This window comes from Phyllostomus discolor, chromosome 1, assembly GCF_004126475.2.
Source record: "Phyllostomus discolor isolate MPI-MPIP mPhyDis1 chromosome 1, mPhyDis1.pri.v3, whole genome shotgun sequence".
In the NCBI taxonomy this organism is placed as follows: Eukaryota; Metazoa; Chordata; class Mammalia; order Chiroptera; family Phyllostomidae; genus Phyllostomus; species Phyllostomus discolor.
The window spans coordinates 24,186,714-24,210,988 of record NC_040903.2 but is presented as its reverse complement, the minus strand read 5'-3'; the positions used below and the strand labels follow the sequence as shown (position 1 = coordinate 24,210,988).

General features: G+C 35.6%; 1 protein-coding gene across 2 annotated transcripts in view; it reads right to left on the bottom strand.

Moving 5' to 3' along the window:
• Positions 1 to 2,789: 2,789 nt before the first annotated feature.
• UBE2K (ubiquitin conjugating enzyme E2 K) overlaps positions 2,790 to 24,275 on the bottom strand; it is a 58,624-nt gene continuing 37,138 nt past the window's right edge. For both annotated transcript variants that reach the window (XM_028507668.2, XM_028507672.2), the window contains 4 exons: positions 20,392 to 20,474; positions 12,174 to 12,273; positions 7,862 to 7,990; positions 2,790 to 7,127 (listed from right to left, as the gene is read on the bottom strand). In XM_028507668.2, the coding sequence (XP_028363469.1) occupies positions 7,053 to 7,127; positions 7,862 to 7,990; positions 12,174 to 12,273; positions 20,392 to 20,474 (387 nt within the window). In that variant the 3' untranslated portion in view covers positions 2,790 to 7,052. The remainder of the gene's footprint in view (positions 7,128 to 7,861; positions 7,991 to 12,173; positions 12,274 to 20,391; positions 20,475 to 24,275) is intronic.

Here is a 24,275-nt window from a genome sequence, read left to right as displayed (position 1 = left end):
AAGGTTTCCTTTCCTTTAAGATGGAGCTATTACAGCCAGTTTGCAGGCCAAGTTAGTTAGAAAACTGACGACAGAGGAGAGGAAAGCCACATGCTTGAAAGAGTGAGAGGGAAGACAGAATATGTAACAAAAGATGCAGGTAGGCAGGCACATTTGATTAGATGTACTCCCTACTTGTTATGTAAGAAATCAATTTGTTAGCTGTGAGGGATTAGAACCCGTTGGAGTCAAGACAAGCAAGCTGAGCAACTGTAGCTTCACAGAACTAAAGACCGAAACAGATCAGGGCAGTAACAAGATAGAAGCTAAGTGCTAACGGCCCACTGAAAAAGCAGCTATCAGTTAGTTCAGCCACAGCAGTGAGCACAGCTGTCTCTCTCCAGGTAAATCCTGTTACGCAGGTATTATAGTCACAGGACCAGGAAAAGGTTTGTGATGGCCAATGGAATCTAAGCTGGGTAAAGGTAACAAAGAGTGCACCCTCCTCACCTTTAGGAATGCTGGGTGTGGGATTAGAAATGTTTCCATCTCTTCTTCTAATTGTTACCCTAATTTAGGTATCAATCTCCTGTTTCACTTTGCTTTTTCCTTACCTCTACCTCAGTTCCAAAACTTCTGCTTCAGTGAGTACGTGCCCCTTACCCATACATATCCTGCCCCCAAAGTTCTTCTCCATTCTCAATGCTTTTGTGCATGCAACAGGCCTCCCCCAACCTAAATTCCATTACTAAGTGAAAATACAGATTAGAGATAAAACTAGAGAATTGAGAGATACTAAATATAATCGATCAAATAGAAATGCAATTAATTTGCTATGAGCCTTGATTTAAAGGATAAACCTGCTGCTTGGTGACCTGGAGGTTAACCTAAAAAAAAAAAATCACCAACATTTAAAAACTACTATCTCTATGGCTTAGTTAGTAGAGGTAGAAGGAAGAGCACAGGTTTTCCATGATGAACTCCTATTAATTATAAAAAATACACATTTAAAATATAATTTTTAAGTGAACCATGCCAATAATGACCTCAGCAGACTGTTATCCTGAATGTTTCCTTATAAAAATTTTTGCTGTTTGATTTTTACCTCTACATTATGACATCTTACAAAGTTAACCTCAAAGGAGCTATACCTCTCCTCATACACAGAAGCTATGATATGAAGCTAGCTCACCAAGACATTGTTCAATTCATACCATGAAAACTGGTTTGGGCACCCTTTCCTTGAAGACTCAGTCCCACCAGAACTGGTTTTCCTTTTCATGCTTGCAAATGACCCCTCTGCATTTCCTATTTTTAAGGAAAAGAAGAATAGTACTTTAGACCTCGAAATGCCACCAGGTTGCCCTGGTCCAGAGGCTCTGCGGGTTGGGAGTGTTGTCCTGACACTGAAGGGTTGAGAGGTTGATTCTGGTCAGGGCATATACCTAGGTTGCGGGCCCAATCCCTGGTTCGGGTGTGTACAGGAGGCACCCAATGTTTCTCTCCCTCTAAAGGCAATGAAAACTGTCCTGAGGGGAAAAATGCTCTCAAGTTTAGTAAGCACATTTGAGGAGCTAAAAGTCAGCTATGTAATCGAAAAGGTACTACTAGTTGCCCTTAAACCAACTTTAGGTATATTTTGTACATGCAACAAAACCTTTATGCTATAAGGGAGAACAAAGTACTAGGTGTATTTACTCACTTCTTAATGAAACATACTTTGGGTTTCTAAAATGTTGTAGTTTTATACAGTGTTTGCCTTGTTTTACCTATGTGTATCGAAAAAAGGCTCCATATGCATTATAAACAAAGTATTTACACAGCTTTGCCTTCTTGACTTTGGTTAAACATCTTAAAAGGTAACTTGTAATAGGAAGATTTAGGTGAATGATGAAGTTGTGCTTTAATGTAGTTTTACTGAAATTAAATGGGGTGAAATGAACATTACAACATGAACACATGCATAGATAGTAAATTACTGTAAGAGATACTCCTAAAAGCTTTATTATTCACGTTATTCACGGAAAATCTTTAATCCTTCGATGATCAAATTGAAACACGACCAAGTGTTTACAATCTTTTAAATTTGGCCATCCTTTGGTGGGAACTGGCATGAGAGCTCACTTGAATTCCATTTGTTATACTTGATTTTTAATAGGTAAAGATCCAGCTTGCTCATGAAAAAAGCAATTCATACTAGTATTCCAGTCAGAAGCAATTCCATTTCCAATCTAGAAAAACTCATAGGACTGCTGAAAGCTGCTTATGAATGCCCTAGAGACACAAAGTAACAATTAGTTTTGCTATGTAAACTCTTACAAATCCTGAACAATATAACCTCTTCTAACTAGCACTGCTAGTAGAGGCAGGGGTAATCCAAGAGTTTCTGAAATAATCAGTCCTTTCCACTGTAAACAGACAGCCTTTCCTGAAAGATCTGTGTGCACATATGAAAAGAGTTAAAAAAAATTACTTTCAGTACCAACAAAGTCTGGGTTACTCTAATTTTCAATTAGAACTTAGCCAAATAATGTTCTATTTTCAAATAAATACTTTTAATTAGAATTTTAAAATGTCCACCTATTTTTAAATTCAAAGACCCAATATAATTTATTGCATATATCATCATATGCTCATCATTCTGAAACCAGTCTAGAAGAAACCACTACCCTGGTTTAAGTAATGTGGAGGCTTAACTGCTTGTCCATAGATGAGTACCCAGAAAGAAGATATAAACCATTTTGGGGGGAAAACATGCATGCATTTATTTTTAAGAATTCCCAGTAATGGGGGAAAAAAAATTCAACATCTTTAAAAATGTGTTTATTTTTTAAAAAATCAGTTGTGTACAAAAGTGTTTCGTAGTTTTAATTCTCAAGACAAATACCCAACCCTCCACCCACAGCCCACCCTGCTTCATGGTCTTTCTGGTAACCCACCCATTTTCCCCATACAGGAAGTTAACGGCTCAAGATAGACCCTCCTACAGAATTTATCATCACTAACAGATGGTTTAGAATAGAGATCTAGAGAAGCTAACAAGCAAGGTTCTTTTCTTGGTGAGGTTAATGAGAATCCCTATAATGGCAGTAGACTTCCAGCAGACACCACAACAAAGCACCATCAATTGCTGAAAGCTAAAAAATAGACATTATTTTCAATAGTATTTCATTTTCTATTGGAAAAGTCTTTAAATTACATTAAATAAGTATCTTTCCCCCCAGAAGAAATAGTCTAGCTTTTATTATGATGCCTGTAAAAATTAGGTAACAGCAAGCACACAAGGATCGGTTAACAGCACAGTGCAATGATTTGTATCCATTCACCCTCTAGAATCAAACTGATAAACTGCGCCACTCCTGATTATATATATATATATTTGTATATATATATAGTAGCATGGTTAAAATAACCAAGCACTAGGTGGCACATTCTCAACTTACATTTAGGTGATGGTCAAAGGTTTATGAGAGTAGCGGTCCAATAAAGCCGTAACAGAACAGGACAAGGGAGACACTGACATTCTCCTATCCCTGTGCCACAAGATTTTTGATCCATACTGCAACAGTGCAAGTAGAACGTGTGACATAATATGTAGACACTGCGGAAAAGTTGCATTTGGGAAAAAAGGCTATTTATCAGTAAGTACTTCAAGTTGCCTTCTTCCCCAGTGATAGTAAATAGCTGATATTAAGCATTAATTTTAAACTGGTACTGAAAAAATGGAAATGCAAATTTTTTAAATCAATGGTTGTACCCTGGAATTGAAATTTCTTTAACTAGAAAAGTGATTAATATAACATCATTTTGTAAAAGTCCACGAAATAAAGTTAACTGTAAACAGACGGCTTCCTTTTTTATATGCAAACATTGTCTCCACACACGTACAAGTATACCCGGCTCCAACTCTTCCCTGCCCAAACCCATCTTAAATCTTTGAAACAACAAAATGCTTTATTTCCTCTGTTGTGGAAATACAAGATGTGGAAACATTACCTTACTCCTATTGCAGTTTTAAAAGCTCAAATCAGGCTTACACTTAAGAGCCAAGATCTACTTTTCACATTGATAAACTTATTAAGCAGCCTAAACAGTAACATGATATGCTACATTCTGTAGTGCATATAAATAAGCAATATCCCCTTTAACTGCCAATTCTTTCTCACAGATACTTTAAAAAATTATTTTGCATAGTTTTAAGCGCCACCAACAATCACAAATGTGAAATACTTCCCCCCCAAAAAACCAGTCTTCATTTCATAGACTATTCTCAAAAACAAAATACTCAGAACTCAAACATATATATTTGAATGTATTATGTGTTTAAGTAAACCTTAGTCACAGTTCCAAACATTTGTGGGAGCCAACTCAGAGCATCTAATTTAGTAAAAGTTCCTATTTTATACACTACTTACTGTATGTTTATTTGGGTCACAAATAGCTATTCATTCAGTCATCTGTACTGAAATACTATACAACTACTTATTTGTTGTTTTAAAAGTCAGGCACATACGCATGAAATAGACCTGATTACACTAAAAGTCTATTACGTTATCAGTGACTTCTAGCAAATCTGCCTGCCCTAAAAAGGATATCATTAAATATATTTTTTACCATAATTTTTGAGGCCTTTAAAACCGAAGAATTATAAAAAATTGAGAACCGTAGAAGTAATTTTCACCAGGGTACCTGTTTTCCTACACCTGTACTTTTATGTCCTTTTCCCAAACACATATAAGACCAGAAGGAAAAGAACTGCCTTAACTTCTATGTTTAGGGAAGTAAATCTACCTATAGAGAAGTGGGAAGAAAATGACACAGGATGACAGTGGGAAATGTTCCAGAAAGGGAGATATCACATTAAATGAAAATGAAAGTGAGGTAAATAAATTTTGAACTGAAAAAATCCATTATGGAGAACTTCTCATACTAATTTCCTGGGCACTGGGATGTTGCATTATAGTTAGATGAACAGATACCCTATAGAGCTAATGTGCATAAAAATCAAAGGCAAGGTTTAGCTGCCTCCCAGAGCTAAGTATGTAATGCTTGACATTTAATAACCTCTGAGTTTTCTCCTTTGTCTAACCACAGAACAATTAAATATACCCTGAAAATATAGGCAAATAGTAAACTGGGTAGATGTTTGATATTTAAAATAATCCAAATATTACTATTACCAAGCTGCCCTCCACTAAAAAAAAAATTTAATTCTAATCAATATAACAAAACTGTCCACACTTTCACACAATTCCAACCTTACTTCAAAGTATAAAGAAAAGTACAAGGTTTTAGTTATTTAAATAAATAAAGAAAAATCTTGTTTCCTTTGGCATCTTTAGAAAGTAACTAAACTACAACAATTAGAGGAGGTTGATTGTATAAAGAAATTTATGCTTAAGCAAACATATAGAGAAAAAAACATAGCAACTTGTGTTTAGTATGCAATAATATCAACTACAAGAGTTTACTATTGATTAGGAAAGCCTTACAAGTTTTTGGAAGAACCATCACATCTTTAACATTACCATATATTTAACAATGGTTTCTTTTATTGCTTCTAAGATTATTGAGAAGTCAAATGAAATTATGCTAGATTTATGGTTCAAAATTATTTTCCAAACACTTAACAATTATAATTTAGGATAAATAACACTTGAAGAAAGAAAACCTTTTATAATAGGACTTTCAATATACAGCCTTACTTTAATTCATTCCGGTTCTATTACATTTTTATTATTTGCATTGGTCCTGAAAATTTAATAAGCACTGTGTTTCTATGTATAGAATTGCCTGCATAAATCCATTTCTACCTTCACAAAATGGTCACATTAGTGTTTGAGCTGCAAAACTAATGATTTTCAAACTTTAGAACTTAGAATGAAATGTAACTTTTATAGGAATAGAAAGTCTATGTACAAGAGAAGGTAAAGTTTTCAATTTTCGTATTATCAGAAACATCATAAAGAAAGCTAGATTTATAACACACTGCTATTCCTATGTGCATCTGAAGTATGTACAGTAAAACACCAACACAGCTTTCGTGTGTAAATAGGGGGAAATGTAAGCAAGAATGACTTTAAAGTATCTGAAAAAGCAATCTCTATAAAGCCAAAATCAGGCAAAAAACCCTAAAAACAGTTGATTTCATCCTTTCAAGTTCTCAAAGAAATGTTCACCAGCTTACAAACAGAAAAGATGTGAAATTCACTTGAAAAATTAAGTTGGGTTCTTTCATTAAATCTTGGGAATACTGCAACATCAAGTATTTACTAGTTTTACAAGAGAAACAAAATTGGCAGCTCCATTTCTACATTATTATTTAATATAGGAATGTTTTTAAGAGTAAAGAATTGTGACAAAACATTCCACAAGGATGACCTAAAAATGGAGCAAGGGATACTACCCCTTGGTACATTTCCCAAAGAAGTTGCTATTAGCATATTAGCTGTGTGTGGTAAGAGGGGGAAAATAAATATGGTGTCCCAGATTGCTGACTAGGACAAAAAGGCTCTGAATAGGTCACCATCTTCAATTCTGGATACATCTCATACTTAAGAATTCTCAAAAGCTTAAAATGGTGGTCTTTTCAGCTACCCATCCTAAGAAGTCAAGTACAAGCATGCAAGTAAATTCACAGGCACAGAGGATCCATGTTAAAAACAGTTAAGGTAGCTGTGATGCAACACCAACAATTTGAATGGTCCTGACACACTCAAAGTATTATCTTAATTATTCAACAAAATCCTGAAGCAAACTCTTGCTAGTCTTGGTACACTGCTAAACACTAAAGTAGCATGTTTTTTCCATGGTTTCGCTTAGCTCAAAGAGTTTTTACACTATTAAGTAAGAAAAAAAATTAAAGTATTTCCCCTTTTTAAATTTACAGACGTTTAATTAGCTTTATTTACAGAGCAGGGATTTTTTTTTTCAGTCTCCAATGGTGCCTAGATAACAACATTAGGCAAGAATGCCAGTTTAAAAGAAATCTATGCAGAATCCTAAAAATAACAGGTGTTGATGCTCCTCAAGAAGGGCAAGCTTGACTATATCAGCAGCTCTCTCACTATGCCTCAGTTACTCAGAAGCAATTCTGTTGCAGTCTCTACATCCCATGATTTTGAAGACAAGGCCACTATTACCGCATTCTGTAGAGAAAAAAGAGGGGACCCCCCGCAAAAAATCAAATCTCAAGGAAACGTTTCTTTTTGTTTTTTCTTCAAGGAAAGATTTTAAAAATACTGAATCATTCACTATCTTTATATTGAGAACCACACTTTTTGTTATCTTTGTTGACCTGTAGTGCAAAAAAGCTTCTAAAACTAATGATTGGAGTCAGTAAGATGAAAAGAAAAATCACCGATTTTTAGTAACAGAAAACTTATCTATCAAAACTAAATGTAGAGTTCTGGACCAGTAGCTCAGTTAGTTAGAGCGTCATCCTGATATGCCAAGGTTGTGGGCAGGTTTGATCCCCAGTCAGGCACATACAAGAATCAACCAATGAATGCATAAATAAGTGGAACAACAAACCAATATTTTTCTTTCTCTCCCTTCCTCCTCTCTATCTATAAACCAGTAAAGAAAATAAATAAATACCAAATTTAGAGTATTTCTGAACCAATTTTGTCAGCCAACAATTTGCCTCAATCATTTAAAATCAATCAATAATATGTTGCCCTGGCTGGGTAGCTCAGTTGGTTAGAGCGCTGTCCCAAAATGCCAAAGCTGTGGGTTTGATCTCCCATTAGGGTACATATAAATATCAGCCAATGAATGCATAAGTGGAACAACAAACCGATGTTTCTCTTTATCTCAAATAAATAACATAAAAATCAAATCAATCACTATAGCAAAATCAGCATACCTTTATATTACTTACCCTATCAAAGCCCATAGCACATAGATTTTCTATTTTTTTGGTGTATTCTGGACTAGAAACTGGTGCTCCAGCATACACATGTGCCCAGAGTCGAGCTGTCTGTTTGAACATTTCAGGATTTTGTTTGTACTATGAGGAAAAAAAAATTGACATACATGACAACAGCGTTGTAACATTCAGTATAGTAGCTCAGTTCTAATTGCCTAATAACCTGGTTTTTCTAAATAAAACTAATGTAGATTTTAAATGTTACTGATTCACTGTCCACTGCACATAAACTATATTACTCAAGAAAGATCGTTTAAACTGAAGCTATAATTCTTAAGTAATGTTAACAAAAGAAAAACAAAGACAAATAATATTCATCAACTCTGATCTCCAATTTTAACAAACAGAAAACGAATACTAAGTCAAGTGAGATGTTAGAAATTGTTTTTAATTAGAGATGTTTCTAAACACTGTGTAGGACAAGCATTACACAACCAAACAGAATTTACCAGTTTCTAAAATAATGTGGACATTAATAAATGTGACCAAATTTTTGTATTAACCACAGTTCAAGCTAGAATACAAACTAGATTTCACTGTTTTGCTAGAGTTGTAGCAGCATACAATGATTTAAGAAAACCCTTACTTATAGCACATGTCCTAACTTACGGCACGTTTTGAGATGATTATGAACTTACCCTAAAACTTCCCATATGCACATTGAGAAGAGGCAAATTTATTTTCAAATATTCTATTATTTAATAAAGTATGCACTTAAAATAACTGTTCAATTCACTTTATATCTTCTACAAGTGCTTAGTACATCTTTAATATTTTAAGACTGTTGAGATCCACCTCAACATTTGTGGCTCAGAACTAAACAGGAAATCAAAGAAAGACTCAAGTTAAGCTCCTGATTACCAAGAATGAATCAACAGCACATATATATAACATGTGAAACCATAATTCTTAGCACTCTGAGACAAATAGAACATTTTAACATAAATATATATATATAGAAGAAAGAGTGAACAACTTTTCAAGGGAATAGAGGAGTTTGCTAAGAGAGAAAGTTTCCTCAGGTAGAAGAAACATGGCAGACTGGCTAAAATGACATGTAGAAATGAACACCATCCTGAAAAAATGTGAGTTTGAAGAATAATTAGAGTTTAGGAAAGTAAGCTGGATTTGTAGACAGTTCAAATCATGAAGGAAAACTTTGCAAACTAAAGAATTTAGACTTACCAAGTAGGTAATAGTAGAGCTAGTAAGTTTTTAGTAGCAAAGTAAAATAAGATTTGCCCTTTATAAAGCTAACTGGTATCCATACAGAACATGCGGTAAGGAAGAGGCTGAAAAAGGGGAGCTCTATCATAGCAGTAGAAATGAGAAATTTAAAAAAATGTGTACTGAGGCAAAGAAGTATGATAACAGAGATCCTGGGAATAGAATCAACAAGAGATGCTGGCTGATGTGGCTCAGTGGGTTGAGTGCTGGCCTGTAAATCAAAAAGTAGCTGATTCGATTCCTGGTAAGGGCACATGCCTGGGTTGCTGGTCAGGTCCCCTAGTTGGGGACATGTGGGAGGCAACCAAGCCATTTTTCTTTTTTCTTTTACACACTGATGTTTCTCTCCCTCACTTTCTCCTTCCTTTCCCCTCTCTAAAAATAAATAAGATTTCCAGTCATGACGGAGGTATAGGTAAACACATCTTGCCTCCATAAACAACTGCAGAAAAAATTAAAACTAGATTACAAAGCAAATACCACTCAGTATAGTCAGAAAATCAAGCTGTATGGAAGTCTAACAACCAAGAATTTAAAGGACCTACATCCATCCAGACAGGTAGGAGGGGCAGAGGGGTAGAGAGGCAGAGAGGGGCATGGTGGAGTGGTGGAGATGTGGAAAGGGCAGTCTCACATCTACATGTGATGGATAAAAAAAAAATCAGGCGCAATACTGAGAGCAAAAGATCCTAGCCCCAGACCAGATCATTCAGCCCAAGGTTCTAGCACCAGGGAGATAAAAGCCTTCATAACTTCTGGTTGTAAAAGCCACTGGGGGCTCGGGCAGCAGAAGAAACCGGGATCTTAGGAGTTTTCTCTAAAAGGGCCTGCAAGGGACTTAGGACTTTCACTCCCTCTGGGATTCAGCACCAGAGCAAAAGCTGGAAGGGCACCAGTGGCAAATGAGAAATTGAGGTGACTGGCATCAGGGTGAATGCCAGGAGACAGTTTCCTCCTGGGGAAAACTCCAGAGGCCAGGCAGCAGCACTTCCCTCTCCGAGCCCTCCGTAACACAGCCACAGAGCAGTGACATGGGTTGCCCTGCCCTGGTGATTACTAAAGGCTCCAGGCCACATAACTTACAGATGGGCTTTTCTACATCTTACAACAGGCCACACTGCTAAGATAGGGAGTCATTAGGTAGCCAAACAACTCTACCTAATACACAGAAAGAAACATAGGGAGGCTGACAAAATGAGGAGACAAAGAGATATGGCCCAAATGAAAGAAAACAAAACTTCAGAGAAAGAACTAAAAATGAAGATAGCCAACCTACCAGATGCAGAGTTTGAAACATTGGTTATCAGGATGCTCAAAGAACTCACTGGGTACTTCAAAAGCATAAAGAAGATCCAGGCAGAAATGAAGGATACACTAAGTGAAATAAAGAAAATCTACAGGGAACCAACATGGAGGAGATGCAGAATCAACAATTTGGAATGTAAGGAAGAAAAAAGCATTCAAACAGCAAGAATAAACAGGAAACAAACAAACAAACAAACAAACCGAAAAACGAAGATAGGCTAGAGCCTCTAAGATATCTCCAAACTTACCAACATCTGAATCATAGTGGTGCCAGAAGGATTAGAAGAGCAAAAAAACTGAAAACTTATTTGAAAAAATAATGAAAGAAAACCTCCCTCATTTGGTGAAGGACATACACTATAAGCCCAGGAAGTACAGAGTCCCAAACAAGATGGATCTAAACAGGACCACACCAAAATACACCATAATTAAAATGCCAAAGGTTAAAGACAGAAAGAAAATCTTTTTTTTTTTTTTAAGATTTTATTTGTTTATTTTTGGGCAGAGGGGAAGGAAGAAAGGGAGGGAGAGAAACATCAATGTATAGTGCTTCTTGTGTGCCCCCAACTGGGGACCCTGTCTGGAACCCAGGCATGTGCCCTGACTACTGGGAATCGAACCAGCGATCCTTTGGTTCATGGGCCAGCACTCAATCCACTGAGCCACACCAGCCAGGGCTAAAGATAAAGATAAAATCTTAAAAGCAGTAAGAGAAAAGGAGATAGTTACCTACAAAGGAGTTCCCATAAGACTTGTCTGGAGCTTTCTGAAAAGAAACTTTGCATGCTAAAGAGATTGGCAAGAAGTATTCAAAGTGATGAAAAGCAAGGACCTACAACCTGGATTACTCTATCCAGGAAAGCTATCATTTAGGGAGGGCAGATAAAATGCTTCTCAGACGAAGTAAAACTAAAGGAGTTCATCATCACTAAGCCATTATTATATGAAAAGTTAAAAGAATTATAGAAAAAAAGATGAAAACTATGAGCGTTAAAAGAGCAATAAATTCACAACTATCAACAACTGAATCTGAAACACAAACTAAGCAAAACAAGAACAAAAACAGAATCATGGATATAGGTATCATTTGGAGGGTTATCAGTTGGGAGGGGAAATGGGAGAAAAGTTACAGGGATTAAGAAGTACAACCTAGTAGGTACAAAATAGACAGGGAATATTAAGAACAGTATAGGAAATGGAGTAGCCAAAGAACTCAAATGCAGGACCCATGGACTTGAACTAAGAGGGTAGTGCTGGAGAGAATAGGGGTACCAGGTGGAGCAGTTAAAGGAGGAAAAACTGGGACAACAGTATAGCATAGCATAATCAATAAAATGTTTTTTTAAAAAAGAATCAGATGATGCTGATTCCAACAAAGGATTTTGAAGTAGGCACCCTGGGACCTCACATAGCTCAAAACACTCTACAAAATCCTTTGTTGAAACTGGCATCAACAAGAGAAAAGGATACATACATAGAGAAGAATTCCAAGTCTGTGACTTGGATATTTAACTAAGGACCGTGAGTCTGAAAATTTTCAGGTTTTAGAAAATGTATATAGCATATATCCAATCAAGCTAGTACACTAAAAATCAAGAAAGAAAACCAATTCCAAATTTAGCTCCAATAGAAGTATGCTCCAACAGAAGTATACTAACACTGCAAACCACCAAAGTAAAGACTAAAATTTAAATATAAGTAAGTCTTTCAAAAACAGAAAAGAAAATCTTACCTGATTTGCTACTACTGCATCCTGAGGGTCATCTGGTTCTGCAGCTGCCAACAGTGCTTGCAACGACAATAATACCGTGCGGAGAGTCATTGCTGCTGCCCTAAAATTTAAAAACAGGAAAATATCAAGGTAAGAATGCTTTGCATGACAAAAGCAAAGTAGGTGTTTTTTGAATAAAAAATAACTACTGGAATGAAAAGTAACCCAGGTTTTAGCTTAATCATGTAATTAACAGAATTTATAATTACATATCCACCGATCATTTTTTCTCCTTTACAATGAATGATTTTCCTATTTTTTTTTCCTATGGTAACTTTATTATTTTGAAATGATTGTACACAGAGCTCAAAATACAAGGTACACAATCAGGGATCATGGGAGTCTTACTAAGAATAGCTTTTTTTTTTTTAAGAGAGAGAAGGGAAAAGGAGGGAGAGAGGAAAATAACCACTAATGAGAGAGAAAACATCAATCAGTTGCTTCTCAAATGCACCCCATCCAGGGACTGAACCTACAACTGAGGCATGTGCCCTAACCAGGAATCAAACTGGCGGCGACCTTTAACTTTATCCGATGACACCCAACCAACTGAGATACACTCAATTAGGATGATTACTATTAAAAAAACCAACCAAACAAAAAAGAACACCCAGATTTGGAATAATTGGAATCCTTGTACACTGTTGGTGGGATTGCAATAAAAATAGTATGGCAATTAAAACAAACAAACAAACAAACAAAGCAACTGCAGTTTTGGATATATACCCAAAATATTAAAAGCAGGGGGACTCATTCACAATCAGCATTATTCACAATAGCCAAAATGTGGAAGCAATTCAAGTTTCAATCAACCAATGAATGAACAAAATGTGGTGTATGCATACCACGGAATATTATTTAGCCTTAAAAAGAAAGAAAAATCTGTCACATGCTACAACATGGATGAATCCTGAGGACACTGTCTTAAATAAGGCCAAGGATAAAAAGACAAATACTATGATTCACAGAAAGAATGGAATGGTGGTTGCAATGGGCTGGAAGAGGGGGGAATGGGAAGCTAAATGGAAAAAGTCAGTTTTGCAAAAACTCTGCCAAGTTTTTCACTTTGAAAAGTTTGAGGAGGACTGTGAAGACAAAGGCTTTGTGGTATTGGCAGTTTTTTTCATACCACTTTGGAGTCTGAGAACAGAGCAGAGAAATGGGAGACTGTGTCCTAAAAAACTCTCGAAACGTCACGTTCAAGCAGTGCCCAAAACGTGAATTCTCCTTGGGTTTTTTTGAATATGAGGTAACATGGAAAAAAAAACATTTAAGATGATACAATATACAAAAAACACTGTACATAGGACAATGACACCTTAGTCCCCTTCAAAGTAGGCACCTTGGGACCTCACACAATTCAAAACACTGCAAAATCCTTTGTTGGAATCGGCATCAGCTGCTCTGTAGTATTTTCCTGGATCTCATCAATGGTCTGAAATCTCTTCCCTTTCAAAGGTGATTTTAGTTTTGGGAAAAGCCAGAAGCCACAGGCACCTAATCTGGGTTGTAGGGGGTGCTGAATCACCTGGGTGATTTGATGCTTCACCCAAAAAACTCCGCATGAGAAGTGATGCATGAGTGGGTGCATTGTTATGATGAAGCTGCCAATCACCAGTTACCCATAGCCACAGCCTTCTGAATCATCTGAATAGCTTCCGGAGGAATGTTCAAGTTTTGTTTTGTTTTGTAACTGTTTTTCAAGTATAGTTGTCTCCATTTTCCCTTGCCACCGCTTTCCCCCACCCCACCCACCTTCATGAATGTTCAAGCGCTGCATAAAATTTGATGCAGATTCACTGCTCTACTGTCTGGGTCACTTTGAATGTGACGGCCACATAGCACATATGCTCACTCAAAGGCATCTACCACCCCCACTGACTAGTACAGCGATGTCGTCATTGTTTACACATGCACATTCCAGTCTACCCTCCTTGGCTGTCAGGTTACATCGATGTTGTGCAAACTATCCTCGTCATATTAATAATGGCTGGGCTTTTCCCAGACAGACCTTGTATATTCCTTTTATGTTTAGCAAATATTTAAAAAATTTTATCTATCTATTTGGGGGGGGGGGACAGAAGGAGAAAGAGAAGTAGAGAAAAAAAATCAATCTGTTGCCTCTCCCACATGCCCACATCAGGGACCCAACCTACAACCTAGGTATGTGACCTTACTGGGAATCCAACTGTCATTCTTTCATTTTGCAAAACAACACCCAACCAACTGATCCACACTGGTCAGGTATGTTTTATGTTTTAGACATACACCTTTTTGCTCGAGTCAATTTGAGCTCTAAGATCCAAGATACCCCATAAAATAGTATTTCATTTCTTTCCTTGGTTTTGGTTCTCTCAAAGATATTTTACTCTCTGCATAAAACAGTGATTAACTGTTGATAGCTCTAAGAAAATTGGGATTGATAATGAGTATCTTCTTCAGTACCTCCACATTCTAAGACAAATTAAAAAAAATACAATACTAAAGAACATCTCAGTAGCATTCATGTAACTAGCTGATATCAGAAAAAACAAGACCGATACTGCACTGAATTCTATAATCACTATGTGTCTTGTCTTAAAACATAACAAATTAAATTTCTAATACTCTGTATATCACAATGGACACATTATTATAAATTTGTTCAAATAATGCACACCATGAGTGAACCATAATATAAACAATGGATTTTGGGTAACAGGGATGTGTCAATGTAGGTTCATCAACTATAGTAAACATACCATCCTCTGGTTGAGGATGCTTATAATAGGGTAGACTATGCATGTGTGGGGGCAGAGAGTATATGGGAAATCTCTGTACCTTTCTCTCAGTTTTGCTGTAAACCTAAAACTGTTAAAGAAAAAAAAAAGTCCCATTTAAAAGCGAGTGGTGCAGTTCTGGAGGCCGGTTGCACAACAATGTGAATATGCTTATTACCCAACTGTATACTTTAAAACAGTTAAGATTACAATGTTATTTAAAAAAACTTAAAGTGATCAACCCTTCCCTTAGCAATCCATAAGTTATTATTTGTTTTATTTATTGATTTTTTAAATTAATTTTTTTTTAGAGAGGGGAAGGGAGGGAGAAAGAGGAGAAACCTGCCACTTGCATACCCCCCACAGGGGAGCCAGCCCACAACCCAGGCATATGCCCTAGACCGGGAATTGAACTGGTGACCCTTCCATTTGCAGGCCAGCACTCAACCACTGAGCCACACCAGCCAGGGTTATTTATTGATTCCCCACTGGGAGAAGAGATATCCATTCACTGCTCCAATTATTTATGCATTTATTGGTTGATTCTTATACATGCCCTGACTGGGGACTTAACCTGTAAGCTTGGCATATCAGGACAATGTTCTAACTAAACTGAGCTACCCAGCCAGGGATCATAGGTTTTTATTAGAGATACTTTATACTTCCTTTATTTGCAGTGTCTTTATTGGGAAGATACTCACAAACTATTATAGACTCTCTGGAGTTATCACTTCAAGAATCAGAAACTAAGAACTTAAAGTTAAAAGGGAATGTTTGCCCTTAAAGAGGGAAAAAAAAATCTGGACCTATAACTTTAGACTGAATTTATAACAATCTCAGTGAGAAAAATTTTTTAACTTTTTTGTATGCTTGAAAATAATAACATGTTGGGGAGGTGTATATAAACCATTAAAAATTAGCTGAATAAAGATATCTGAAAACAAAATTAATAGTAAATGATGACATTGTTTAAATAATTAGTGGTAATAAAGCTATGCCCTGGCTGGTGTGGCTCAGTGGACTGAGCTCTGACCTGTGAACTGAAGGCTCACTGGTTCGATTCCCGGTTGGGGCACATGTCTGGATTGAAGGCCAGGTCCCCGGTTGGAGGCATATGGGAGGCAGCCAACTGATGTGTCTCTCACTCCTTCATGTTCCTCCCCCCGCTTCCCCCCCCTAAAAGTAAGTAAAATCTTAAAAAAGAAAAATAACAAAATAAATAATTAGTGGTAATAAAACTAGTATCGAAGTGAAACCTACCCTTTTGGTTTCCTAAACACTGTAAACACTATTAATATCTTTAATGGTATAAACAAATGAGTACATTCATGAGGATGTAAAGTACAACATAGGGTATGTAGTCAACATTATAATGAATGTGTACAGTGCCTGATAGGTGCTGGACTTACTGGGTGATCACTTTGTAAGTTACATAAATGTCTAATCATTATGTTGTACACCTGAAACTAATATTGTATGTCAACTTTATTAAAATGTATGTTTTTGATTATTCTATATTAGGTTTTGCATTTAAACTTAGTAATGTGAAAATGTATACAACTGAAAATATTTTTCCTCTTATTGTTATTCCTGTCAAGTACTAATTCATACTGCATTGAGATTTTTAGGATTCAATGTGTCATATTGGCTTAAATCTATCAAAAACAAGTCCTAATAAGGCAAACAATATATAAAATTGTTTCAAAATGTGTTAACTCATTTTAATTAATCAGTGGATGATATGAATAAGTGAGTACCACATAAACCTATTTTCCTCTAATTAGTTTTGTTCAGACCTCAAAGCAATAAGCAGTTAATATGGCTAATTAAACATTCATTCATATGGACTGAGTAGGGACTTTAGGGACTTCAGCATGTAGAATAAGCATGTGAATTGTTTGTATTGTTAATTAACTTTTCTGTTAAGGATCTTCCAGAAGACCATCATAAATCATGTATGTTTATGCAAAACACAATGCTAAAGAGAATGGCAGCTTTTTTGTTTAAAATTTTTAAGGTATAATAAGCAAAGTAAAAATGCTATACAGCTGGATTAATTTGTATATATTTATAGACCTAGGCAACCCCACCTAGGTCAAAATATAGAGCATTTCCAGCCAAAAAGATTACTTGTGCCCCTCGCATTCACAACACTTACCTACCCCTGCCAATGTCCTAATTTCCATCACCATAAGTTATCTTTGGCTCATCTTGAATTTCATATAAACAGAATCATAATGCAGACCCCTTTGAGCCTGGCTTTTGTCACTCAGCATCTCTGAGAATCATCCATGTTGATTGTGTCAATGTTTTTTTTCTCTGTGTGTTGTGTTCTGCTGTACAATGTGCCATTATATATACACTCTCTTGTTGACTGACATTTGGATTATTTCCAATGTGAGTAAATCTGCTACAAATATTCTTGTACAAGTCTCATGGTGGACATATACACTCATTTTCCTTGGGTTTCTCTTAGATATACACATAGTAGTGGAAATGGAACACCTGGGTCATACTGAAGGTATAAGCTTACCTTTGACAGCTACTGATGGTTGAGCATTTAAACTACATATGCCAGCTATTCATGAGAAACATTTATAAGTGGGTAGTGGTATCTAATTGTGATTTTAATTTGCATTTCCCTGATGACTAATGATGCTAAGCATAACTTATTGAACACCTAAATAATCTCTTAATGCCTGTTCATGTCTTTTGAAAAGGCAGTATCATTGAGAGCAGTTTTTATATGTTGTCATTTTCTTCCCCAGGTAAATAGACACCTTTAGTCATAATAGGTGGAAAAAAAATCATAAAATAGTTTCTAAGTAGGTTATGGTTAAGAGTTAAAAATAAACCATACTAACAGAAGTTGTTCTATATTAAAGGTAAATCATTATCCATGAGTGTTTTTTTTTTAAGATTTATTTTTAGAGAGAGAGAAAGGGAAGGAGGAAGGGAAGCATCAATGTGTGGTTGCCTCTCACGCAACCCCTACTGGGGACCTGGCCTGAAACCCAGGCAATATGGCCTGACTGGGAATCAAACCAGCAACTCTTTGGTTCACAGACCAGCACTCAATCCACTGAACCACACCAGCGAGGGCCATGCATGAATATTAATAAAAGACCAAATTGTTTTCTAGCATAACTGTCCCAAATTATTGAATGTTTATTCAATTTCTTTTTCCTAAGATAACTATCCTATAGTTATAAAATCCCAGTTCTGAGGTCTAAACATCCACGCTTAAACATGCTTATCTATTAAATGTCGATTATACCTCAATAAGTGGGAGAGGGCAAAGGAGAGAACAAACCCATGGACATCAATCTCACTTATTTTATCCGATGTGTCTTTAACGACTTTTAATATTCCAATTATATAGATATCAAACAAGACTAAAGTCAGCTATTTCACTTGTCTTAGAAATGGGAATAGTTGATAAAAAGTCTTGGTACAAGACCTATATATATTGTATATATCAATCTTTTAACTATCTATGGAGAGATAATCAGGAGTGCTGGTCCTGCTGGCTTAACTCTGAGCAAAAAGGAAAGTCAGCGGAAGATTTTAGTGTGGAGCTTTATTTGTTTTTAAGGGAGAGGGTGGTTATCATTCTGGCCACTGAGAAGAGACCGAGTAAGGAAAAGTCAAAAGCAGGGGGCAGCTACTGTAATCATTCAGGCAAGGGTAATGTGACTTGGACCAAGGTTGTAGCAGTGAAGTTACTGCTAAGATTTTGAAGTTTCACCAATAGGATATGCAGACAGGGTACAAAGTACCTGAAACAGAAGAACCAAGGATCATGAAGTTTGGGCTAAGCAACTGCAAGGATGTGGTTGCCAACAGCTTAGATGGGTGAAGCAGGTTTTTGGTTAGGGGAATATCAGTTCAGTTTTCAACATGTTTAAGTCTGAGATACCCATTATATTCCTCAAGGATGTTTAAACAGGCAATAGAACATGAGCCTAGAGTTCAAGAAAGAAACATTTTTGAACTGCTAGTATATAAACCATGAAGTTAAGAGATCAGATGAGCTCACCCAGGAAGAGAGTATTGACTGAAAAAAGAAAAAAAAAAAAAAAAGAAAAAAAAAAGAGAGAGAAAGAGAGGTCAGGACTTAATCCTGAGGCATTCTGATGTGTAGAGCTCCAGATGAAGGAGGAACTAGTTCGAGTCTGAGAGTGGAAACAAGAAGAAGGGGAGAACAGAACTGATACCTGAAAAGCAAGCGAATAAAGAAACATACCTCTAACACTGCAAATATTCATTAATATCACTGAATGATATAGAGCTACAGGCCTTGGAGATGACTTTACAGGTAAAAACATGGAGGCCAACAATTTCAGTAAGTTGCAAAAAAGTCAAAAATCAAATGAATGACAGAAGATAAAGTTAGATATATTCCACACCATTCAATGTTTAACAGTATGCAATACAGATCAGGATACTAGATCCCAAGAGATGATATTTGAGGGAGAGGTCTTACTCAGATGTGCTATTAGAATGGAAAAAGAAAACCAAACCAAACCAGCAACTCTTGCCTGTTTATCCAGTTACTAAATAAATCAAATCGCCCAAACACTGAATGTTGTCATTCCTGTTTCACCTTATTCAGGTTCCACCCTTTTCCTTCTTTAACAAATCAAATACATAACTTACTACTGTTTTTTTCCCACTCCAAGTGTTTTTATACCTCTTTGTCTTGATCTTTCCATCCAAGTTTCAGAATATACCAGATTCTCGTCTAAGAGAATCATATAGAACAATTCATTTAATCCTATCAACAGCCCTATGAAGTAGGTATTAACCCCATTTTTTTCAGATGAGGAAACCAAGGTACAAAGCTTAATAATGTGCTCCACACTACACAGCTCAGTGAACTTGGCAGAGCCAGGATTTGAAAGTAATGGGTCCATTTTAAACATAATGGCTCCAGAGTAAGAACTCTTAAAACACTATATTAGGATCAAATCACACAAAAATATGTGAAAGCACTATAAATTATAGGGCAAGTGAAGCTATCACCTACAAAAGTACTCCTTGAAATCTGGAAACTTAAACTCTGCTCAATTAACACTTTTCACATTCTACCCAAGTCAGTGCTGATTATTTCAATATTTATTTTTAGTCTTTCACAAATACCTTCTTGAGATAATAAAGAATTAACTTTACCAAAATAATGAAGTCCAAGACTTTTCAAGAGATAAAGCTAGCATATGAAATAGATTTAATAAGCCAGTATTTAAATACAGACTGTGATCTCAATTGTAACACATTTTCAATTATGTACATGTTTTAAAATTATTTCCCAAATAAGAGAAACTATAATATATGCTTATGTTTTGAGGCAGTTACACATTTAACACTCTAAATATAATCTTAGAATTCATATGGGAGAAGGTAAACTGAAAATCTCTTACCATTGATCTTTCAGGATATCCAAACAAATAGCCCCTGTGACGGAACTAATATTAGGATGCCATATTTTAGTGATAAACCGGACCTAGAAATATAAAGCACACTTGAGTTTTTAAGTAACAGAAAAAACACATATAGTTTAAATAGAACTATGAGTAAGAAGTCCTCAGATTTTAAAAAAAAACATCCATACTTACATCATTTTGCCTAAGTGAGGGAGTGGTGTAGAAGACAAAGCATTAAGTAGTAAGCCAAATGTTGTCACTGACACACGCTCTTTTTAAACCTTTTAAAAAATGCTCCGCCTTTAAAGCAACTCAACAATTACTAGGTGTTCACAGATAGTAAATGAAACTTTTAAGTGTGAAGTAGGGTATAGAATAGTTTGAAGGAAAAAGTAAGCAAAATCCATAATATATGGAAGCACAAGAAGTGGCTGTTAAGACTGTTCCTAATTTTTCTGTAGCAATTTATTTCTCAAGATCTTTGAAAAAATAATTCAACAAATACTTGAATGCACTGAAGAGACACTGAAGTTTAGAGTTTAAGATATTGATAAAAAATAATTAGTTAGCAAAACAGCCAAGTGCACTCATACAATCTGATTTCAGATTCTGAGTCTCTAGTCACCTATTTGTCTTATCATGGAAGAATAAAAAACCAATAAAGTGAAAATGTTAACTGTATCAGATAACCATGAAATGAAATCTAGTTCATCAGTTCCTTCTACGAGCTTTTGGAGGAGGGGGGAGATTATTTTAACTGATACATATGACAGTCATCTGAGTCAAAATTCCTTTAACACTTATGAGAATAGTTACTGTGAGTCAAGAATGTTCTAAATACTTAACAAAAATTAACTCATTAATATATGCTCCAAATCTAAACTGCTTATGGAAAGATGCTAAACAGCTTCCATTTCTTTCCTTGTGACTTGATTTGTCTATCTACCCATTTCTATGTCCTCACCTACTCACTCACTAACATATATGCCATTTGAAAAAGCACTTTAAGTCACCAATGACTAATGGACACTTCATGTCTTGACTCTTTTATTCTTAAAATAATCCCAATAATTTCAACGATATCTACTTCTCTCCATTCACAAAACCACTATCTCGTTAAAGGAGATTATCATTCTTCACCTGAGTTACTAAACAGTCTGTTGACTTGATTGCCCTCAGTTCTGCTCCCTCCAACCCACTCTCCACACTGAAACCAAAGCAAGCCCTCTGAAACACATGATTCACATCACCACTGTGATGTGAGGCCCTTTAATGACTTCCCGTTCCCTTTGTGTAAGATCCAATTCATAAACTGACCCTAACCTACCACTCAAATCTCACTTGTACCTTGTATTCCATGCATTTGCTCAAAAAGTCGTATTAAAACAAAAAAGATATCAAGGTTTTTTTTGCCTTTAAGCCTTTATATAGGCTTCTTCTCTCAATAACACACCTCAACACCCTTTTCTGCTGGCTAACTTAAACTTATCTTTCAAGTTTCAGCTTCCACATCACTTTTTCCAGATCTGTTCCCATAGCACCCTGTACTTTCCTGCATCACAGTATTAATTACACTTCTATAATCTTTTACTGGTGTGGTTTTTCCTAAAAGGCCAGTATTTACTCTGCTTACTAGAGCATCACAAATATCTAAAGTACTTCATATTGAATAAATATGCAATTAACATTATGACAAATCCATTATCTTGGACCAAACATTTTCCCTCTCAAATATAGTAAAGGTCAAGTAAGACAGGCAATAGAGAGTTTATGTACAACAAACATTTCTTCGTAACAGATATAACTATTCACACCTTAATTTTTACCATTCATTGAATTCCAAAAATAATTGTCAGAATTTTAATAATTCAGACAACACAACTTTTTGTGACTTTAGAACAAAAGTTGGTTCAATATTTTCAAATGGATTGGAAAACAGAATTTTCAATTATCACTGATGATGTCAAAAGATTTATGGTTTAGGGAGGTGATCTAAGGCTATGTGAACTGTATCCTGCTTTTTAAAGAAGTCTTCAATACATGATTTTCTCTGGACACCACATGAAAACAAATACACATATTCATGCAGGCCAAGAAAATTATTAAACTATTTCTTACTCTGTACTACACAATTAGGAATAAATAATTTTGGCAGGTGATCTAATAAGGAATTTGATTTTCAGGAGGATATCCCATTATCCACCAGTAAAAATATAACTTTAGACTTGGGGTGGTTGAACACACAATAATATACACAGAGGATGTATTATAGAATTATACACCTGAAACCTATATAATTTTATTAACCAATGTTCCCCCAATAAATTCAATAAAAAAATAAATAAATGTAGCTCTTATAAGTAGTTCTTTTTTTAAAATTTTATTTATTTATTTTTAGGGAGGGAAGGGAGGGAGATAGAGAGAGAAAGAAACATCAATGTGCGGTTGCTGGGGGTTATGGCCTGCAACCCAGGAATGTACCCTGGCTGGGAATTGAACCTGGGACACTTTGGTTCCCAGCCAGCGCTCAATCCACTGAGCTATGCCAGCCAGGGGATAAGTAGTTCTTATGGGGGTCTATCACTCTATCTCCTATTCCTCTCTTCTTTGTTATATTCTTTATCATCAATTTTCTCCTTACTTATTTCACTTCTTTATCTTAAAGCCTTAACATCACCAGTGGTACCCACGTGTATCCTTGAATTATGTCCTATTGTTCCATACCTAATTCACATTCCATCCCTGTCCTGCATCAACAAAAATGTAGAATCAAAGGAAGTTGGAAGGGATGAAGTATAAGAGTTAAGTAATTTGATTACAAAACCGATACAGAATGGTTTAAAGTATCAAAACATTTACTGACAACAACTCAACTCCCTACTTTCACAATACTACCCTTTTGAAATTAATACTACCATCACTTGGGTAACTTAATATTCATTAACTTGAGGAGCACTCAAAAATCTTAACACTAGGCACACACACAGTGTTACCTGACCAAAATAAAAGGGGACTATTCTTAGTTATTGGCATTTGGATGACATCGGCAACTATTTCACAGTAAAAAGTAAGCACATATTTCCATTGAGAATTTCCAGTTCCAAACTTGGAACTCAAGAATATTATAATATTAAACCATCTTTAACTTACTGTACAAAAGGAAATGCTATTTTTTTAAACATGCATGAGCAGATGAACACACTCATTAAAAGTCATTAGCACTGGTACTTACATTCAACTTGACATAGAAAACATAAACATAGAAAAGTATGTTTATAACACTAAGGATAAAGAGGAAAATTTTACAACATAATCTCCAATACATAACTGGACAAATCATTGAGCTCCAGTTTTCCTAATTTAATGGGTTTTTCTTTAATATAATACCTATTACAATCTACTCTAAAAATAAGTGACTATATGTATGCAATCAAATTCCTTCCAAACTATATTCAACTGATTCAAAGATATACGGTCTCCATCTAGAAGTAAAACTGCTCTTTAGGTCAATAATTCATTGCAGAATAATAAACAGAAAATACTCTGAGACCAAGTTAAAACAAATCAATGTAAGTTTTCAATTTTGTGCAGTTTTAGCTGCACAATAGTAAAAAGAGAATATAACCAACTAACTTCAATACTTTTACCCCATAAAGCTTAAAATTAAACCAGAGCTGCCATATTAAACATATATGAATACAATTTGGCATGAAATGTATAAATATTCCCCATTCTTTCCATTATATTTACCAATTAGTAAACATTTCAAGTCAATATATACATATCTAGAACATATTTATCATATATTCATTAACATTTACTGCAAAAGCTTAACGGCATAAATGGAATAACTACCGTATTTAAAATACTAAATTCCATTT